The sequence below is a fragment of the Camellia sinensis genome, chromosome 3 (genome assembly GCF_055761805.1).
Source record: "Camellia sinensis isolate YWXY chromosome 3, ASM5576180v1, whole genome shotgun sequence".
NCBI classification, from domain to species: domain Eukaryota; kingdom Viridiplantae; phylum Streptophyta; class Magnoliopsida; order Ericales; family Theaceae; genus Camellia; species Camellia sinensis.
Genome location: NC_138963.1, coordinates 65,642,360 through 65,664,235, shown reverse-complemented (window position 1 = coordinate 65,664,235; position 21,876 = coordinate 65,642,360). Strand labels below are relative to the sequence as shown.

The window sequence follows — 21,876 nt, the reverse complement described above, 5'->3', positions numbered from 1 at the left end:
GTTTTCCAGATTTCGCACTTCCGCTCGAGCGGGTGAAATGCCGCTCGAGCGTGGAATCCGAGCATCCAGCATCTCTCTGCACTGTTTTACAGTCCGCTCGAGCGGAGTCTTGTCTCAAGCTCGAGCGGGCGTCGAGCGGAGATTTCACCCATCCAGTACTTTTACAGTATGCTCGAACGGGTAAGTTTACGCTCGAGCGTGTACCTTTGTTGCGTGACCGCTCGAGCGGGGAAACATGCGCTCGAGCGGGACCCTATTTTTCTGAAAATGCTTTTAAATGTACATCTTTGCATCCTCATTCCATTCTAGGCATTCTTAGGCCTAGTTTAAGGCATCTTGTTGAGGATATAGATGTAGAACACACCGAGGCATTAGGAATTAAGTTATTACCGTTCCCAATTGGGTAGCTTAGTGTGTGTTCAATCTGTTAACTGTGTAGGGTTGGCGACTGGGGAGACACGCTCTAGCATACTGTAGCCCAAACTTTGTGAGTAACAATTGTGTAAAGATATGTTCAACTGATATCTTTTGAATACTGAACTGAACTGTTTACTGAACTGGTATTACTGAATGAATGTATGTCCTTTATTTCTGAACTGTACTGTGGCATCCTTAGTACCTACTGTTTACTGTTACTGTTACTGTTACAGAGATCTCTGTCGGTTCCCTCGTGGAACCACTACTGTTTGCTGACTGATGGCCATCATTACTGTTCGGTCTTTTAAGACCTACTGTTACTGTTATGTTAATGGATGTACCACATATGACTGTTTACTGTACTGAACAACTGAAATACTGATTGAATTGAACTGCTTTCATTACTGTAAGGACATTCATTCTAAACCCCTTTACGCTTTATGTTATCCACTGGGCTTTAGCTCACTGTTCATATATATATGTAGGTGTACAGGCACCAGATCGGAGCTAGGAGCGTCAGGGTAACTCCAGTTTTGTCAAGCCAGCCTTTGTGCCTCACTGCGAGGTTCCGAGTTGCCATGCTATGGCTTGGGGGTGTTTTGTTTGTTTTCCCCCGCCTGTCTTCATACTGTCTAACTGTTCTGTATAGACTGAATGTTTACCGTACTGTTATCAAGGGATTAGGTCCCTGTACTGTGTGACTGTAAATTCTGTATAGACTGTACTGTTTGTGTATGTGTGAATGCATGAAAGATCTTTTTGGCATGCAGACCGTCGCAGCTCATTGGACATTGTTTAATTACTGTTTTGGCTTCCGTCAGGCCCTGTACTCTGTTTTACTGTATTACTGTTCAGCAGGCCTTCGGTAATCTCGGATTACTGGCCGGTTACGGTGCTAAACCCATAGGGCCGGGTTTGGGTCGTGACAATTCATACCAGCCATACACAGTCTTCTTATTAATTAAAAACCTGCTATGAATGGTGTAAGTAGTGTGACTGAGGACGCTGTATTAATATTATCAACGCCCCCCTCCGCTAATCTTAGTCATCAATTGTTGTACTTATGGACACATGAATGGTTTGAGTTAAAAGGAAGTCACACTCGGGTCCAGGTATGAGTGGTGTGAGTACTTTTGATCTCTTTGCCGAATAATGTTATACACGTGTCATATTTCTGGTGACTTGCGTGGTTATAAAGTAAAGATATTTTCAAAATAATTGGCATAAAACAAAAGTAGGAAAATAAATGTGTTAAAATTATTTTAATTAGGGAATCTTCGTACTTAATCACGGGGTAGTTTTGCTACTTATTTGGTACCATAACACATTTGATAGTATAAAGGAATATGCTTTTGCAATAGGATAGCTATTGTGGTAAAGTTATTTTTCTGGTACCTTGTTTCGTCCCTCCTTTTTAGTCTTTCTTTTTTGTTAATTGTTTTGGTATACAATGTTGTACTCCTTATAAGAGTATCCCGAAAATTACAAGCAGTTCACTTAAATGTGCGTGGATCATTTTTTGACGTGGCAAATAAGATTGTGGGAAGAGACGGCGGTCAGCTCCGACGAAGTTTGTTCGTGGGTACGAGGAATAGAGGGAAAAAAATATCAAAGCTAAGGTGTCCGAACAGAAGGGTTAGCAAAAGTAAGAGAATCTACAAAATTTGTAGGATAAAAGATTTGGAGTGTTTTATCAAAAATGGAAGGAGTAATAAGCAGGCAGTATCGGACTCCCCTTGCGTACCGCTGGTCAAGGACACCGGTGGCCAATAGATATAAGTGTAGTTACCATGGTCATGCACCTTGTAAGGCGGCGTACATTCGTAGACGGTATGTTTAGAATATTTCCCGATATATTAAGAAGACTAAAAGGGGAGTAAGAAAGTTACAACTGTACGATGAACAATTAAGGGACGTTAAATTTGATAATAAAAGTTGTGGCGAGATTACTTAATGGTATTGAGTTAGGTAATAAAAGATGTGACCGTCAATCAGACAAGATCGTAGTTAAGGGTATCAAATTAATTAGGAATGTTCAATTGGGACAAAATGCTAAAGACGAAACTGTGGTCCACCACGTTTTGTTTTTCGTCATAAGTAATAATAGTCCGTCAGATTCTATCCCCACACCTAACAAGATAATTATTAGAGTTAGAGAGGGTAATCTTGAGACCTGGATTGTTGATCTTAACCAGTCCGACCGGTTTCGAATACTAAAAAAAATGCGATTCAAGCTCGTTAGTGGCAAGGACAAAAAGTACGTTCGTCACGGAATATAAATTGTGGACGAGTTCTTCCCAGTTGATGTTTGGACGAACTACAAAGATACGCTGTTGGGAAATATTAGAAGTATTCTGAAGGGTGTCTTATATTTAGTGGCTACTACTGTTAATGGAAAAGAATACAAAATTACGTTAAGGAGTCAGATGTACTTTAAAACTGTTTAGAATTATATGTTTATGTATTTTTATTTTTAATGTTCAGGTGAATGAAGGTGAACAATATAAAAACTGATGTTGTTGAAGATGCTTCAGCAAATTATTTCAGTTGTATTGAACTTGCTTTGCCTAATTTATTTTCTCAATTGAGGTTGAGATGCAAACAAAAGAGTATTAAGGATGATAAAATATTCCCCCTTTATGCACTCAATGCTAGTGGGTTAGTCAGAGTAAATGTTTATGATCGGAGGTTAGATGGTAATGACGTCTGCAGGCCTGGTTTATTTTCCCTGTGGATTGTTAATGCGAGTTAGTCTATTATGAGAATGGTTATTGTTCGATTAACAATAAACAAGTGTCATGGATGGTGAAGTATTGACATTGTATACCAAAACAATCAACAAAAAAGAAAGACTAAAAATGAGGGACGAAACAAGGTACCAAAAACACAACTTCACCACAATAGTTATCCCACTGCAAAAGCATATTCCTCTATACTATCAAATCTGTTATAGTACCAAATAAATAGCAAAACTAGTACGAAGATTCCCCATTCAAAATAATTAAAACACATTTATTTTCCCACCTTTGCTTTATGTCAATCATTCTAAAAATATCTTTACTTTACAACCACGCAAACCACCAGAAATGTGACACGTGTGTAGCACAATTCGGCAAAGAAATCAAAAGTACTCACACCACTCACACCCGAGCCCCAGTGTGACTTCTTTTTAACCCCAACCATACACATGTCCATAAGTACAACAATTGATGACCCGATCAGCGGAGAGGAGGCGATGGTAATATTAATACAATGCCTCTCCAGTCACACCACTCACACCATTCACACCATTTTTTTTAACTAATAGGGAGGCCTTATACGGCTGGTGTGAGTTCACTGTTTACCACTATAACATGCCTCGCCAAACCTCTTTCCGTTTTTATGCCAAGAGTGTTTTCCTCACCTACCCACAATGCCCATGTCCAAAAGAACAACTTTTAGAACTTCTCAAATCCCTTCTCCAACTAACATGTCAACCATACTACATACTTGTTGCAAAGAAGCTCCACAAAAATGGAAACCCTCATTTTCATGCCATGGTTCAATGCACAAAGAAGATCCAATCCACCAATTCGAGATTTTTCGATCTCATTGGAACCAACGGCAGAATCTATCATCCAAATATAGAAAAACTCCACTCTCCAACAGCAAGTCGACAGTATATACAAAAAGAGGGCGAGTTCGTAGAATAGGGAGACTTTTTATCTAAGAGGAAAAGTCTTTCGAAGAACAGAAATGAACTCTGGCGGGGAATACCTGTAGAAACAGAAATGGAGGAACAATTATTTGTACTCTGCAAAGAAAGATGTCCCATCGATTACGTTACAAAAATATCCCCAATTAAAAACATTTTCGAAGAATCATTACAAATGAGAGCGGCCTCCATATACTAGCCCTTTTAATTTATTTATTTTTTTTAAATGAAGAAGTAAAAAAATGGACAGAAAATAATATTTTGTTTGTAAATCAAAATTTTGTACAATACAAGTTATCACAAAAATAATATCAATAATTTATATACTGACGAAGACCTCTCTTCCTTCTCTGATAACAGGAACCAGAACAGTGGTCTATTCGCCCAATCTCCCTCTACCTCGAAGGACCCTCAAGAACAGGGTGCATTGTGTTTGTTTGTTGTATGGTGTAATTTTTTAGAATTTATTACGTAAAAATAATTTAAATAAATTTTTAATTTTTAATTATTTAAAAATTGATGGAGAAATATTTTTATTTTTTATTTTTTTGTTATTAATTTTTAACTTTTAATAAGTTACTCTAAACACAGCTATTATAACCCACGTTTTGAAATGGTAGGGTTTTTTTTCATGAAAATGATTTGGTTTTATTTATTTGTTTTTTAAAATTGTAGGTAAATTACAGTGACATCCCTTAAAGTTTGCATTTAGTCTATATTCTCCCATCACGTTTTGAAAATTATCACCTTGTTTGGTTTCAATTTTAGAACTCAAATTTTTTGAAAATTAAGTTTTTTTTTTTTTGAGTAAATTTTTTTAATATTTAAGGGTTTTTTTTTTTTTTTTTTACTTTTAGATACACCCAACCTAGATGTACCTAAAATGTAAAATATTTATAAAAAAATATTTAAAAAATCAATATATATATAAGAAGACAAATATACACTGAATTTTTTTTTATTTATATTTTTGACATTTAGTAAATTTTATTGAGAAATTGACCAATAAATCTCATATTTTGGACTTGTGATCCATATAATCCCATTTTTTTTTTCTTGTGATCCATTTAGGCCATGTTTGTTTGGGTGAACATGAGCTTGGGATTGGATTAATAGTCCAATAAAATTATTAATCCGATATTTGGTTAAACAATTGAAATACGGATTAACAATCCATCCGGATATGGTATCCCACATATGATGGACTATTCAATCCCATAGAGGGGGTGTGATATAAATTGGAAGACTAAACTAAAGTTTAGACTATTAGTCCCTTCTTATAATCTTAACAGGTTGTTTGGGATGATGTAAATAAGTACACTTTTTGACTTTTTATAAAATATGGGTTGGGTTTGATGTGATGTGGTAGAGAGGTGATGTGACTTAAATAAGATGATATAACTTAAATAGGATAGTGACTTTTTGGCTTTTTAGCTTTTTTGAGTTATGCTAAACTTAGCCTTAATCCAAACATAGGATATGATACACAATCCAAAGGGATTTGTAGCCCTAGGACTATTAGTCGTGGAAATGCTAATCCTACCTAATTCAGTCCGTCTAAACAAACATGGCCTTAGTATTTTTGAATATGTAATGACTTATTTGTCTGTCACATTAGAGTGTTACATTTGAAGAGTTACATTGGAGTGTTACGTTTGGAAAAAGTACCCTAAAAAGTCTTTTAGTGTGTTACGTTAGAGACGTGTTACATTTGTAAAAAATACACTAATGAGTTTTTTAGTGTAATGTGTAACATTGGAGTGTTACGTTAGAGAAGTTTTTCAGTGTGTTACGTTGGAGGAGTGTTACGTTTGTAAAAACTACACTAAGGAATTTTTTAATATGTTGGTGTTACATTGGAGTGTTACGTTTGGTAAAAGTATACTAAGAAGATTTTTAATGTGTTAGTATTACATTTGGTAAAAGTGCACTAAGAACTCTTTTAATATATTACGTTGGAGTGTTACGTTTATAAAAAGTACATTGATGAGTTTTTTAGTGTGTTATGTTGGAGAAATGTTACATTTGGGAAAAAGAATATGCTAAAAGAATCTTTTAGTGTAGTGTTACATTGGAGGAGTTTTTTAGTGTATTACGTTGAAGAAATATTACGTTTGTAAAAAGTACACTAAGGAGTCTTTTAATATGTTAGTATTACATTGGAATGTTATACTTGGTAAAAGTACACTAAGAAATCTTTTAATGTGTTACGTTGGAGTATTACGTTTGTAAAAAGTATACTGAGGAGTTTTTTAGTGTGTTACGTTAAAGTGTTATGTTATTAGAGTGTTACATTTGAGAAAAATACACTAAGAGGTCTTTTTGTGCGTTATGTTAGAGTGTTTAAGGAGTCTTTTAGTACTACATTGGAGTAGTGTTATGTTTTTTAAAAGTGCTCTAAGAAATTTTTTAGTGTGTTACGTTATTACATTGGAGTGACAGAAATGTAAATTGGATCCAACTTCCCTAAGATTGCATTCCCTAATGAAGAAGGGTAAAAACATCCACCAAATTATACCAAAATTTAAAACAGAATCTCATGGTAAGGTTGTCAAAACAAAGAGGACCTATCAGTGTATTAGATCATCCATGGAATTGTTTGGAGTAACTGATTCCCATATAGTACCTTCTGATAATTTTTCCAATTTTTAAAATATTTTTTCACAAATATTATACTTTTTAAGTGTATTTATGTTACGTATATCTAAAAACTAACAAAATTTGCTTAAAATATTAAAAAAAATCAGTGAAAGGAAAAAAAAATATGAAAAACAAAAAACTAAATTTAAAAAAAATTAGATTCAAAATTCTAAAATCAAATAAGGTGGCATTACCAATTGCCCCTTCTGTTAATTAATTGTTAGATAATTAACAATTTTTGCTGATGTCATCTATTGGTTTTTTTAGAATACCAAATTTTATCCACAAATGCAATCCCCACCAGAAGTTCATATTCCTTCTTAATATGTTTCCCCATCATGGTTTTCCACCATCACCCTGCTTTGCCATAACTCATCCAATAGGAATGGCAACGGGGCGGGCTGGGGCTCGTGATCACACTCCCCGTCCCTGATCCCCGATGGTAAAAATTTTCCTGTCCTTAGCCCCGATCCCCAACAGGAAACCTATCATCGAGTTTTCCTGACCCCAAAAAATCCCCGGCCTAAATCTGTTTCAACAACATTATCAACCACTTTCAACATCAACAAAATCATCAACAGCAACAGATCAACTACCAAAAAAAAAAAAAGGACAGATAGAGTCACACACACATACATGTATACATATACACATACATGAGATCTGAGTGTCATTAAACAGATTTGAGATCGGCGATGGTGACTATGACGAACGACGAAGGAGATCGGTGATAATGAACGACGAAGATGGATGACGATGACTGCGACGAATGACGGAGGAGGATGGCGATGATGAGAGGAGGGGATGAAGGAGGTGGCGGCGACAGAAAGAGAGAGAGGGCAACGACGAATGTAGAGCGAACGACAGAGTCGACGGAGATGAAACGATGGTACGAGGTGGACGGTGACTTCGACGTCGCGAACAAAGGCGATGGCGCTGAGGAAGAGGAGAGGTACGGGAGTGAGAGTGAAAGTGAAAGTGAAAGTGAGTAAAGAGAAGAGAGAGAGAAAGAGAGAGAGACAGACAGACAGACAAATAGAGGGGTCATAACTTAATAGAGGGGTATATATAGTAATTTTACTTTGGGGGGTAACGGAGACGGGGTTGAGGGCCGGGGCTGGGAAACATATCACCGTCCCCGGCCCGAAAATCATCGATGATTCATTTTTGAATAATGTCCTCGACCCGTCGTGGGTATTTTTCAGGAAAAAATCGCTTTAACCGGGGTCGGGAAACGGGTCCTCGTTGTGTCGGGTTCAAATTGTCATCCCTATTAGTGGCTGTAATGATGTTGATGTTAGTATATATTGATGGTGCCTTATAATTGGAATTGATGAGGGCTAGCCAAGGAGAGATGAGAAGAAGAAGATTGAAGAGTGTTAAGGGTTACTGGGTCACATAGTAATTTCATACTATCAATATAGGGCATTATGGTCATTCTATATTTTCTGTCACTTACGTTAAATAATAAATACTTATAAGAGGTGCAGTGTAATTTCTCAAACGTGAAAAGAGTATTTGCATTAGCCTAAACCTTAGGGAGTGTCGGCGTAATTTACCCTAAATTTTACTATGAGTTTGTTTAGGATGTAAATTGGTTTTTTGACTTTTTTAACCTAACGCTGAAAAACCTCGTTTGGGATCGATTTTTTGACTTTCACGAGAGAAAAAATGAAATGATTATGGATTGGATGTGACGTTTTATCATATTTGACTAAAATAGTCTATTTTGTCCTATATGACTATTTTAACCCCAACCTTTATTCGAAACGGGGCTATATAAAGTGACATAACACGTCACAAAATTTATAATTTCTTTATCACAAAAATTTATAATTTTATTATTAAAAGAGTTTATATAGAAACAATTTCTAATAATTATAGCTCAAATGACAAGACAATTAGGCCTCGTTTAATTAACATGATTAATAGTGAGGAAATTAACAATCCGTGAAATTAAGGAGAAAAACAATTTTCTCTTGTCCACATTTGTTTTGCAACGAATATGGAAATATATCATTCCAATTATATTCTTGTTTTGCATTTCTAGTTGTAAGATTAAAAAATTCATCAATTTTGTTGAATAGAATATTAATCGGAATCTAATCCCGATAACAAAAATTACAACCAAACAATGAAATATTATTGGGAATAGACTATTTTAATAACTTTTTGACTTTTTATGAAAAGATGCGTAAAAAATAAAGAGAGTGATATAACAACTTATAATAATTTTTTAACTTGTTGACCAAAACTTTAAATTGCCAAACGAGGCTAATCTCATGGATTAATAATGCTAATCATATATTATAATCCACCCAATTAAATATGTCCTTAGATGTCTAACAGTAACGACCACCCCCACTTCTTAAGGTACACCTACATTCTATTTTAGAGATGCTCTAACAGCAATAACCACTATTTCTTTTTAATCAAATTTTTAACTGCCACATTCCAGATTGATCCCATCAAAATAGGAAGGAAACAAAAACAAAATAGTAGACAAGTCCTAAATTGCAGGATCTACCTACGTTGTCAGCCAAAAAAAAAAAAAAGTTTCTAAAAATGACTTGACCCAAAAACACATACTTGTAAAACAAAAACAAAGAAAACTAGCCATTTTGATTGGTTTCCATTTCTAGATGAAGTAAAATCTCTACCCTCACTACACCTCCATTTCTGTCCCACAATCTCTGGGAATTTCAATACAATGTCGCATGTGAAAAGAAGCATTTCTGGCTGATTGAGTCAGATACATAAATTCCTTCATATTTTTTCTACTTTTGATTTCATTTTCATGGTCTCCTCTTAGAATCAAAAAAGGGAGGAAATTAAACAATATATTTTGATTCTATTTTGATCTATCCTCTTCAAGAGTTTAATTAAAAAATACATGAAAAAGTAGATCATTAAGAGGGATCAAGATGAATCTCGATGCAAAGGGCATCCAAGTTTGTATGCGAAAAGTTCTTAATTTTTTCAATATATCTTGTTGTACATTCATAAAAAAATACCCAGTAGTTTCGGGTATTTTGTTTTTGTTCTTCCTTCTGTACATGTTTATTCCTTCTCTCTTCACTTTTCTAGTTTTCTCTTTGCCTATTCTTATCTTCATTGTTGTGGCTTTTAGATTAATTTTCAATATTCATCAACAAAATTTAAAAAATGCCAGAGGTCAAAAGATGAATTATGAGATTTCTTCTCAGATTCCCAATTCTGCTGAAGATGATTCCATTACCGCCAAGAAAGAGAACTCTTCTTGTGTACGACCTCTATCAGTTAGACGACGATATGCCAAAGAGAAAGACAAAGAAGTTAGTGTGCAGGAGGGTGTGAAGAAAAAAGACATGGTTTCTTCAACAATCTCCTATGATGATTTGGTTGATAAAACTGCTCTGATAGAGGAAAACCTAAAAGAAATACGAGAAGTAAAAGTAGATTCAATGATTGATCATACTGAAAGTTCGTCTACTGCTTCTCAGCGATTAAGGCCAGAGTGTCCTGATGACTCTGAAGAAACGACTGACAAATTCAGTGGTGGTGGAGGTGAGCTAGAGGCAGAGAGTTCAGATGATGCAGAAGACGATGATGGAGAAGAGACACAAGAGGATAGAAACAAGGCTGTAGAATGGACAGAGGATGATCAAAAAAACCTTATGGATCTTGGAATTTCAGAGATTGAAAGGAATAAGAGGCTAGAAGGTCTGATTGCCAAACGAAAAGCAAGGAAATTATTGAGTATACAGGTCAGAAAAACACTGATGAACTTGGGCAACAATAACCCTCGCAGCCAAATAGCTAATATTTTGATACCAAGAGGTAACCCTTTTCCTGCCAACAATTTTAGTGAGCCTCAGGTTTCACCCACCCCCAGTTCAGCTCCTTCTGTTTTGTTACCAATGCACAACCCTTTCGACCTTCCTTATGCTCCTCAAGAGGAAAAACCCAATCTCACTGGGGATGATTTTGAAGAAGAGTTCATATCAACTCAACAAAAAGACATGATATTCTGCAGGCACGAGAGCTTCAGTTTGGGGGCTTTTTTTCCAGGGCCAGGGGAATTTGATCAAAGTCGATGTGAAAATTTTTATCATAACTTTGGTACCAGACACAGGACTGAATGCTCCAGATTAATAAATCAAACAGGTAAATGAGGTCTATTTACTCATCCCCAACTCCAACTCAGTAAGATGTGGAATTAAGGTATTTGTGTGTTCTACTAATATGTATCCATTGGCATGCAGATAAGGAAGGTACCAACCAAATAATTCAAACAAAATCAATTCAAGAAGGTAAGCCCATGTATATTAACAATTCTTATAATCATTCTAGACAACAAGGCCAAACCTCTGAACAAGCGCTTAATTTGGTTGATGTTCATTATCAAGAGGATAGAAGTGAAGTTCACACAGAGCCAAGATTAGTCAAAGATGCCCTTGGTGGGTCAAGCTCATTACCTTCTTCAGAAGTGAATGTACCAATCTCCATGGCTAACAAAGATGAAACATTGAAATCCCTTAGTTTTTCAGTTCTGAAGAATATAGCTGTAGATAAAGAGGACAATGCTCGAAGAAATGAGCTTTTGTATGATAGTAGTCCATCTTCATTTGAGAAGAAAAGACCTCCTGAGGAATGCTTATTTTATGTAGATGGGTTAGATCATACCCGTTCACATTCCATGGCTTCTGACTTGCAAGTGGAGGTGTCTGAAGTTAGTTCACCAGCACAGACAATAGATGGAATCACTTCACCTTCGGATGGAGAATTTATGGTGTATGATGTGGATGTGGACACGGAAAAGAAGACAACTTCTAGCGGTGAGGAAATGTGGGCTGCCTCACCTAACCTATCCAGAGTAGAAGAAAATGAGTTAAAATCAAAATACGTAAATGAGGTTAGTGAGCAAGATATTATAGAAGTCGGATTTTCAAGTATCAACAAAAAATCTGAGGATCCAGCTGAATCAAGCGTGTTGCCAGAAAAAGTAGTTAAACAAGATTTACCTGAGAACAGTCAAACCCATGCAATGGATTTCAATGACAAAGTGTATGAAAATGTCCAACCACTCAGTACTTCTTATTCTTCCAAGGCAATATTAACTGAAAACTTGGCTTCATCAACACTTGAAAATACACAACAATCGACTGAGGAATCAGAGGCTCGCTCATCTCATTGTGGCGATTCTCGGAAACTAGAGGTCAGTAAGTTTTTCTAATAAATTATTGACTAGCAACTTTGGTGAATAGATTTAAATAGCATAACCGATGGCATAACAGAAAGAGAGATTTATATTCATTTTCTTTGAAAATATATGTGATATTTTCATTATTGCTATTGAAAGTGATTATTTATTTAAATCTACTACATATATGGTGTGCCTGTGTGAAAGAGGAAAAAATAAATAAAGTGATTGGACTAATCATCGTACCTATCATGACATTTACACAGGAACAACCATCTTCTTTACCAGAGACATCTGCTCGGGAGGTGAGCATTATTTACAATATGAACGATCAAGCAGCCTTAACTAATGACGATAAAGAAATCTGGGGATTTATCAAAGACACATATGCCGAAGCCCCCATATTGATCAAGCGAGAGGCTCCAAGGGACCAATCAGTTCCTAACAAGAAAAATGATGCAAAATCTACTGAGCTTATCGAAAACAATTCTGGAGATCCAAAAAATGATCATTCAAAGTCTACTACATATTACGAAGGAGAATTACAAAACCAAAGTGAACAAAAACACACTGCTGAGGATTCAAATTTGATTGGGAATATGAATGTCCAAGATAGAAAAGATGAACAAGGAGTTGCAGACATTGGATCTTCTAGGCCTAACCAGAATTTTGATGATCCCACCATATCAAGCATACAACTAGAAATGGTAGTTGAACAAGGTCCTAACAATTCAAGTTCATCATTGTCTCCCATTTCCATGACAAAGGATACACTGCATTTGACAGAGGGTCCAGTAACATATCCGTCTAATGTTAGAGATCCTGGAAAATTATTGGTAAGTTTGCATAACTATATTTTAAATAATGATTATGTAAATGGATAAAATCATGACGGTAAATAATCATTGAGTTCACACTAGGGTTTTCTTATTTATTTATTTAATTTTTTTTTTTTTTTAAAAACTACAACTAGATTAAGTTTATTAAAAAAAAGGTTACATTATGTAAACAGTTTATTTCAAGTTGTTACAGTCTATTGTATAATAATCTCTTTAAATAGTTATAAAAGAATTGAATTAACAACTGAAGCTTTGAGAAATGTAGACATTACAACTATCATGACATAAAGAAAGTTACAACTGGTACTGATTTTCTTGGATGGCAAATGAATTCTACATGCCCACTTTTTATTCATTTCCTTGAGCAAATTAATAGATTAAAATCTTTTTTTTAATGTCATTACATACAACAAAAAATATTATTTTGACTGACCACTACAATTGTTTTGATGTTGAACAGGAGCCATGTATCCCTCCTGAGAATTCTATACGGGAGTTGAGCATAATTTCTGATATGAATGATTCAAAAGTCCCTATGAACCATGATATCGGAAACTTGAAAATAGTTAAAGACATAGGTATTCAAGAAACCATTTCAAATCCTATCGTTTATAATGAAGGCCAACATGAACAACATGGTGAGAGCGAGATTTTGGAGTCGTATAAATTGGATGAGCAAATTGATAATTCAAAGTGTTTTGAAGATTTTGAAGCAGAGCTTGAAAAGGAAGCTAAACATAAGGGCATGGTTGCACCATCAAGGCCACTTAAGAAAACAGCTATTTGGGAATCAAAGAACGAAAGAGAATGTGAACAAGGTGAAGTTGATGTTGAATTTTCTGGGGTCAACCAGAGTTTCAATAACCTTATTCCATCAACCATGTTACCAGAATTGGTGGTTGAACAAGTTCCTATTGCATTAAGTTCATCTTCATCTCCAAAATCCGAAACACAAAAAATGGTTTCAGTGGATCCAACCCCCTCATCAAATATTCATCTAGAGATGCACCTGAAGGTCCAAAAACTCAATGAAGAGCAGGTAGAAAATAAATTGTTGAATGAATTTTTTCTTCAACATGTAAGTCCAATTTCCCTCTAAATGATTTGTCATCAGATTCAACAACTTACTCATCTATAGACAAAGATCATGAATAACTTCAAGTAGTCAGGGTTTTGCAATAATATAAAAAAGAAAACATATATAGCACCAACATAGTAGTATAATTGAGACCAAACACTAACTATAGCATGTATTTCACTATAGTATCTTAGATTTGATTATATTTTCTTACTCACAATATAATAATTTTTTTATGATATTTAACAACCATAGTGTAGAAAATTTTCTTTATTTTTTAGGCCTTGTGCATGAATCTATTAAAATCATCAACATCATATTTCCTATATGTTAATAGTGTGACCACTTCCTAGTTCAAATGTTGTAATTATCATAATGGAAGAATCTTAAATTGCATATTGATTATGCTATCCTTTGTATTCATTGGTTATGGAAAAATCAATATTTATTTTTAATGTTCATGCATATAATGTTTTATTTATGCTGAAATGCTTCTTCTTTTTTTTTTTTGTGTGTGTGTGTGTGTGTGTGTGTGTGTGTGAGAGAGAGAGAGAGAGAGAGAGAGAATGGAAAACATAATTGCCCCTATGGTGATATTGAACAGGAACCATCAAATCTTCCTATGAAGTCTACACAAGAGTTGAACTACATTGATAGTGTAAAGGATTCACAAGTCCCCGCAAATGATGAGATGAAAAATTTGAAAACCACTGATGACACAAAAAGTGAAGTCCACGGATTGATCAAGGAAGAAAATAGTGGGGTTGTCTCAAAAATGTCTGAGGAAGGTAAATCAAAGTCTATTGACACCAACTATATGGAAGTCCAATCCGGGAAAATGGATGAGAATCAAACCATCTTGGAGTCACATGATCCAACTGAGCACAATGACAATTTAAAGAGTTCCAAAAAGTTTGAAGGAGAGTCTTTAAAGTTGGCTGAATGTAATAACACAACAGAAACTTCGAAACCAATTGGAAACACTGACATTTTGGAATCAACTCAAGAGCATGTACAAGAAACTGTAGAACTTGGAATATCTGAGGTTAGCCAAAGTACTAATGGACTCATTACCTCGCTTACGCTACCAAGTACTGCAGAAAGTGGACTTTATGGGCTTAACCAAAGTTTTACTAATGATCCCAATCCACCATCTGTGGTATCAGAAGTGGTTGAACAGGTTTCCAATGCCTCAAGTTCATCATCGTCTCCCAAGTCTGTGCTAGAGACAAAGTTATCTATTGATCAAGCCTCCGTATCAAGTTTTGATCAAGAAATGCATGTGGGGCTTCAACAACCTGAAAGGGAGATGGAAGAAAATAATATGTTAAATGGACTTCCACCTGAAATTTTAATACCAACCGTGCCTCAAAATACACTACATTTGATGGAGGATTCAACTGATCGCCCATCTAATGGTGGAGAGTCTAAAATATTACAGGTCAGTCAATGTTTGCATAGTAATTAAAGAATATATGTTATTGCAAAACGAGAAGAAAGCAAATTTGAGGCTTAGGAAATAAAAAAACACACATGAAATTAGCAGTACGAGTGGCATGTCCATTACATTATTTTGTTAGGCACAAATCTCTAAAACTGTTAACAAAAATTAATTCCGAGATCTGTTGCATTCCTTCTTTCTCTCTCTTTCTCTTAAAGAATTGACACACACACATACACGTGGGTGCGGGCACACTGATACAGTTGCATTTTTATGCATGTTATAACATGTTGGAATATGTTAAAACCTATCACCTACTTCACCCACTTAAACCTACTCCACTAAACCTAACCCACTACACCACTACCACCTCACCTATTCCACTAAACCTAACCCACTACACCACTACCACCTCCACTTCACCTACTCCTTACCTACTACACACTCACCCTCTTTTATATATAGGAATCATGAATCATTGTAATATATCAATAAACATCAATCAATAATACATAAATTTTTACATGGTATCAGAGTAAGGTTAAGACCTTAGTATTTCTCGCTTCACCGGCGGGCGGCAACCTCGCCTTGGCCGCCCGCCGGACCTCAACCTATTCCGCTTATTTTCTACACATACCTTGACTTCTTCAACATTTTCTTACACCCCTCCTCCGCTATGTCGGCGGCGGCACCCGCATCATCGTCTAGCCTCTATCGCCGTTCACCTCGCCTCTCACATATCCGTGGTTGTACTCTTACTCGTCGTCGTCGTCGTCGTCGTTGGCGTTTCTGGCGCTGCTTTTCTGCTCGTCACTGCTGTTTTTTTTTTTTCCCGATTTGCTCTCTCTCTCTTAGCCATGGATTTGGGTGTGGGGTGTAGAGCTGTGGCTCTGTTGTTGGTAGCCATGTTTGCTGGCTTGAAGGTTTCAATGGCAGCAGTGTACAAGGTTGGGGACTCCGCTGGTTGAACCATCATTGGGAATATTGATTACAAGGCCTGGGCTGCTTCCAAGACGTTTCATGTTGGAGATGTCATCATTTTCGAATACAATTTTCAATGTCACGTGTTGCAAGTGCCCCACAAAGAATACCAAGCCTGCAGAAGTGTAAGACAGTAACATGCATCTTCACATACAGCTTGGGTAATGTGTAACTATCAAAAGCACAAGCTTCTTGGACATCCCTCTCTCTCTCTCTCCAAAAAAAAAAAAAATCACACTGCTGTTTTTCTTATCACCCATCCACAAATATTTTTCTCTATTTTCTTTATCCATTATTTTCTTTTATTTTATTTTTCTTATTAAACAAAACAACACCACAAAATAACACCAACAACATTCCACAACCTTGTCATTTTATTCATATCAGGGGATCAACCCCGATCACACTTTTACATCAAAAAAAAAAAAAAAAAAAAAAAAACCCACACAAACAAAAACAAAACTACCACACCCATAGTGGGATTTTTCTTCTCTACTCAGCCGCCGGTCTTTTCTTCTTGCCTCCGTCCTGGGTGGTCCTTGCCGGTGTTGCCTCCGTGCTTCCTAGACCACCAAGCAAGTTGCCTCCTCCCTGCTCCTCCACTACAGCATACGGTGGACCTCCAAATCGGAACATCACGGTGGCCTTCCGCTTCAGCTCCTTATTTTCCGCCTTTAGCACACTTAACTCTGCTCGCGCATCCTTATACATGCGTTGGAGCAGAGCCAGTTGGGCGTTTAACTGCTGCACCTCATTTGTCCTACTCTGCAGCCGGTTCGACAAATTTGCAACCGCAGTCATGGTTTCCACACATGACTTCAATGTATACTGATTGGCCTCCACATCCGACTGCACTGCCATTCTTTGCTCCACCGACCGCATCGGAAAGTTCAACGGAGCAAAACCAGAGGTGTTTGGTTGAGGTTCACGGGCCTCCGCACCAGTTATCTCTCTTGTTGACTCGTTGAGGTCGGGAAAGAGAGTGAGTAGACCACGGGATGAAGAGGCCATATTCTGGGTAGCTGAACGGGAAGAAGAGGCCATGTTTTTTGGGTTGCTGAGTGTTTCCGAGAAGGGTTGGATACAGAGTATTTACAGATTGTTTCAGAATGACAAGTTCAGAGGTTTCAGTCTGGTTTGGTTTCCTCCGCCTCCGCATTGGTTTATATTGACACTGACGACGAGGCCGACACGCCGCTCTGTCGCTCACGTGCCTCGCCGCGTCTCCGGCTCACCTTTTGATGGCTCGACGCTTTCTGTCGGGCACGACTTTTGATGAAGTGGGCGCGCCTTTTGAGGGCGCAACTTTTGATGGCACGTCTTTTTATGGATTGGGCACGCATTTTGATGGCACGCCTTTTGAAAGATTGGGCACACCTTTTGAGGGTGCGACTTTTTAGGGGTCCGACAAGACTCTGTAAACTGTCCCGACATTGATTCCGGTTAGCTCCTTCATGGGTCCGACAAGACTCTGTAAACTGCCTCGACATTGATTCCGGTTAGCTCCTTTATGGGTCCGACAAGACTCTGTAAACTGTCCCGACATTAATTCCGGTTAGCTCCTTTATGGGTCCGACAAGACTCTGTAAACTGTCCCGACATTGATTCCGGTTAGCTCCTTTATGGGTCCGACAAGACTCTGTAAACTGTCCCGACATTGATTCCGGTTAGTTTCTACAAGGGTCCAGCAAGACTCTGTAAACTGTCACAACAACTGTCACAACATTGTCTGCTACAACGGTCCGACATGACCCCATAAACTGTTTCTACATCGGTCTGACACCACCATACAGTGTCCTCTACAACGTTATGACACCCCCATACAGTGTCCTCTACAACGTTATGACACCCCCATACCGTGTCCTCTACAACGTTATGACACCACCATCCAGTGTCTTCACCAATGGTCTGACACGACCATACAGTGTCACCTATCCTCTTTTATTTTTATGTATTTTCTTGTTTTGTAACTCTCTCCAAACTCAAGTTGGTTAGTTCCTATCCCCCTTGAGTTTGCGGGGGGCTGTTAAAACCTATCACCTACTTCACCCACTTAAACCTACTCCACTAAACCTAACCCACTACACCACTACCACCTCACCTACTCCACTAAACCTAACCCACTACACCACTACCACCTCCACTTCACCTACTCCTTACCTACTACACACTCACCCTCTTCTATACATAGGAATCATGAATCATTGTAATATATCAATAAACATCAATCAATAATACATAAATTTTTACAGAATATGTACATGAAATAATTGAACTGTCAATTCCACATAAAGACACCAATTCCAAATCCATCAAAGACACTGACAGCATGTCCGAAAACTGATTAAACACGAGGCTCGATTGCCTTATCAAATCAGCAGAGCAAAATGACTATTTTAGTGTCTCCATAACTAAAGATGAGGTAAAATTATGTTGGATAGTAATTTCAATGAATTAGCCACAAAAGTTAATGGTGACAATAGTTGCATGTTTCACTTAAAGTACTCCAAAAAATATTAAATCTTTTCAACTTTTTCTTCATTTCCTTTTTGTTATTTTTCTTAATATATATATATATATATATATATTGGTTTTGCATTCATGAGATCATACTTGCATATAGATAATTTCATACGTAACTAATATGAAAAGTAGAAAAGAAAGATTGCTATACTAACATTTGGATAATCTGGCAATTAATAGGATGCACCCAATTATTCGGGGAAGTCCATCAAAGAAGATAATGTCCATTGTAATATAAACAGTTCAGTCAGTAATGAGAAGAAAGAAAAACTCAACTTACAATCTACTGAAGATGTTGAAGCTAAGGCCTTACTATTAACTGACAATAGTGTAGTGATACTAGTGGAAGAAAATGAGCATTCAGGAGCCATTAAAAGAATTGAAGAGTTTGGAGAATCAATGAAATCTAAGGATACTGAAAACCCATCAATGCCAACCCCTAAGGATAGCTTGGAAGCCACAGAAGTTGTTGAAGACAAATTCGATGTTTTCACTGCTTATGAAGCTAATGATGTTCGCTCATCAAGACCAATGGAGCAAAATAATGATTCAAGCATTTCTGTAACTTCTGTAGAAAGTAAGGTAATTTGAAGTTGAACGGGTTTTTCTTTCTTTTCTTTTTTTTTTTATTTTTTAATCAAGAAGATAGAAATAATACTTTCATGCTCTTTGGTTTTAACCCTAAGTTCAAGCAACTAAAAATATATTTCGAATATTTAAATTACCTTATGCCAAAGAGTTTTTACATTTAACTTTATTTCATTTTTTGCCTTCTTTAGCTAATAAGCTCATATGTTTCTCTATATTACTATAACATACAATAAACTACTATACTTGATTATATTTATCTTCTCCAAATAAATATATAATTGTTTATTCGTTTCTTTTATGGTAATTAACTTATTGTTTAAAATACATTTTGTTGATAATGGCAAAAAAAATAAAAATAAAACTACCTTTAATAATTGAAAGGGATTATGGATTCACATAAGCAACTTTTGTGACACTGGACAGGAACCATTTAGGGCTGACCCAGGGAGGTCCATTGAAGAAGTTGATAGCACTTCCAGTGAGTATGAGTCAATAGCCAATGTGATTCTTAGCAAGGAGGACTTGAGCTCTGGTGTTGGTGAAACTCAATGTGAGTCCCAAAGATTAATAAGACCAATTGTTGTCGTTGAACAATCAGAAAACGCTGAGGTGATTAATCCAAGTTCAATAAAAAATGAAGGCAACTCCAAGAAAATTACCGAAGCTGAAGATGTGGGAGGATCATTGCAACTAGAAGGGAAGAATGACAATTTAACCGACACCAAAGATAATAAAGAACTAGAAAATAATAATCATGAGACCGTTATAGACATACTGAAGAGTAGTCATGGCAATGATGGCTTGAACCAAGTAGAAAAATAGCAAAGGTGAAACCAAAGATTTGATTAATGACGAAGTTTAGTAGCATAAATCTTTCAACAAAACATCATGATGGAATCAAAACCAATGGAATAAAAAGGAAATGTTTGCAATATAATGGCAGAAAGGCTGCATAATGTGGCAACCAGAGAGACTGCATGATGTGGCTTGCAGTTGCAAGTCTGTAAACTAGTTAAGATGAAGTTGGCTATAAGTTTTTGAGCAACTTCATCCTTTTCAATTAGCTAGAAGCCCATGTTCAAGGACACTTTTTTGGAGTCCAATATTCACAAGGGTAAGTCTGCTATTAGTTTTTGAAGCAAATCTCGTTCATCCTTGCTCATCGGCCTTATTTTATTCCTCTTCCAAAATCCCAAAACTGAGTGACTGAAGCTCTGTGACATGTTTCAATTCAGTGGATTGAGAAGCAAGTATGTCATCATTTCTCCCTTTTTGCTCATGAACATCCTTCTTAGTGTCATGTTTTTGTATTAGAAGAAAATGTAGACTACTCAATAGCAGGAACAGTCTCGATGTTGTTTAATGTTCTGTGTACATTCTGTATTTGTTATGTTAGTGTAATATGAGCTAAATTTTTTGTATAATAAGAGATGAATGAAACTGCTGTAAAAAAGCATTCCTTAGATCAATAGTTGGAAAGTTGCTTTATTTTTCTTTGAAGAATTGTAAAAGGTGTTTGATTATCGAGGTCAAAAAGCATTGCTTAGATCAATAGGGTGACCCAGTGCATGAGGATTTTGTATAAAATGATGAGTTGAGTGCTCAACTGTTTCCGAATCTAGTTTTTCCTCATGCAAACTTGAAAGATTCATCTGTAATGGGATCAAGAAATTAATAGAAATGGTGATTTGATAAGAAATCTCACATTACAGGGTCAACGTAAGTTCCTTTTTGAATGACCAATCTATTGGTTGATGATTAATGCACTAAAAAATTAAGGACAAACTTCACTTTACCCCCTGTAGTTTGATCCATGTGCGGTTTACCCCTCTAACGTTTGGAAATGACCATATAACCCCACGTGATTTGTGGACTGAAATGCACCGTTAAACATTCCGTCTAACTTAACAGTAAGTGTGAAACACGTGGCAGACTAAGGGGGTTATATGCTCATTTTCAAATTTCGAACATGGAATAAAAACACAAGAGGTTAAAGTGCACTTTGCCTTCCAAACAAATAACTAAAAGACAAGGGTATTTTAGTATTTTTCATTAAATCGTTAATGGGCCTAAAGGTGCACTTCAATCCACAAACCATAAGGGGGTTATGTAGTCATTTTTAAATGTTAGGGGGTTATGTAGTCATTTTCAACGGTGCATTTCAATCCCAAACCACAGGGATAAAGTGAATAAAGTGAAGTTTGCCCAAAAATCAATCCACAAAATTCATCTACAAAAAGATTGGATCCCATGTTCATGGAAACCAGGGGTGATCATGGATCCGCCCAACCGGACCCAACCGACCCTACCTGATTGATTTTGGACGAATGCATGTCTTTTAGCGGACGAATACGGATAAAATATTTCAAAATCCACAGATATGGTTCGGATGATAGTATCCTATGAAGCACGGACACGGGACACGACACGGACATGGGGACACGCAAATTTTAAAAAAATGGGGGACACGACACGCTTGGGACACATTTA

General features: G+C 36.6%; 1 protein-coding gene and 1 long non-coding RNA gene across 2 annotated transcripts; one reads left to right on the top strand and one right to left on the bottom strand.

The window, feature by feature from the left end:
- Nucleotides 1-9,675: 9,675 nt before the first annotated feature.
- LOC114255819 (uncharacterized) lies at nucleotides 9,676-15,350 on the top strand. Its single transcript, XM_082917358.1, has 5 exons — nucleotides 9,676-10,897; nucleotides 10,996-11,948; nucleotides 12,200-12,623; nucleotides 13,393-13,811; nucleotides 14,338-15,350. The coding sequence occupies exons 1-5, from the start codon at nucleotides 9,676-9,678 to the stop codon at nucleotides 15,316-15,318; spliced, it is 3,999 nt and encodes a 1,332-aa protein (XP_082773484.1). The 3' UTR covers nucleotides 15,319-15,350.
- A 2,965-nt stretch (nucleotides 15,351-18,315) lies between these two features.
- LOC145822576 (uncharacterized) lies at nucleotides 18,316-18,454 on the bottom strand. The gene is made up of 2 exons (XR_014364037.1): nucleotides 18,411-18,454; nucleotides 18,316-18,368 (listed from the first exon to the last, which is right to left on the bottom strand). It is a non-coding gene; the product is annotated as an uncharacterized LOC145822576 (long non-coding RNA).
- Nucleotides 18,455-21,876: the final 3,422 nt, after the last annotated feature.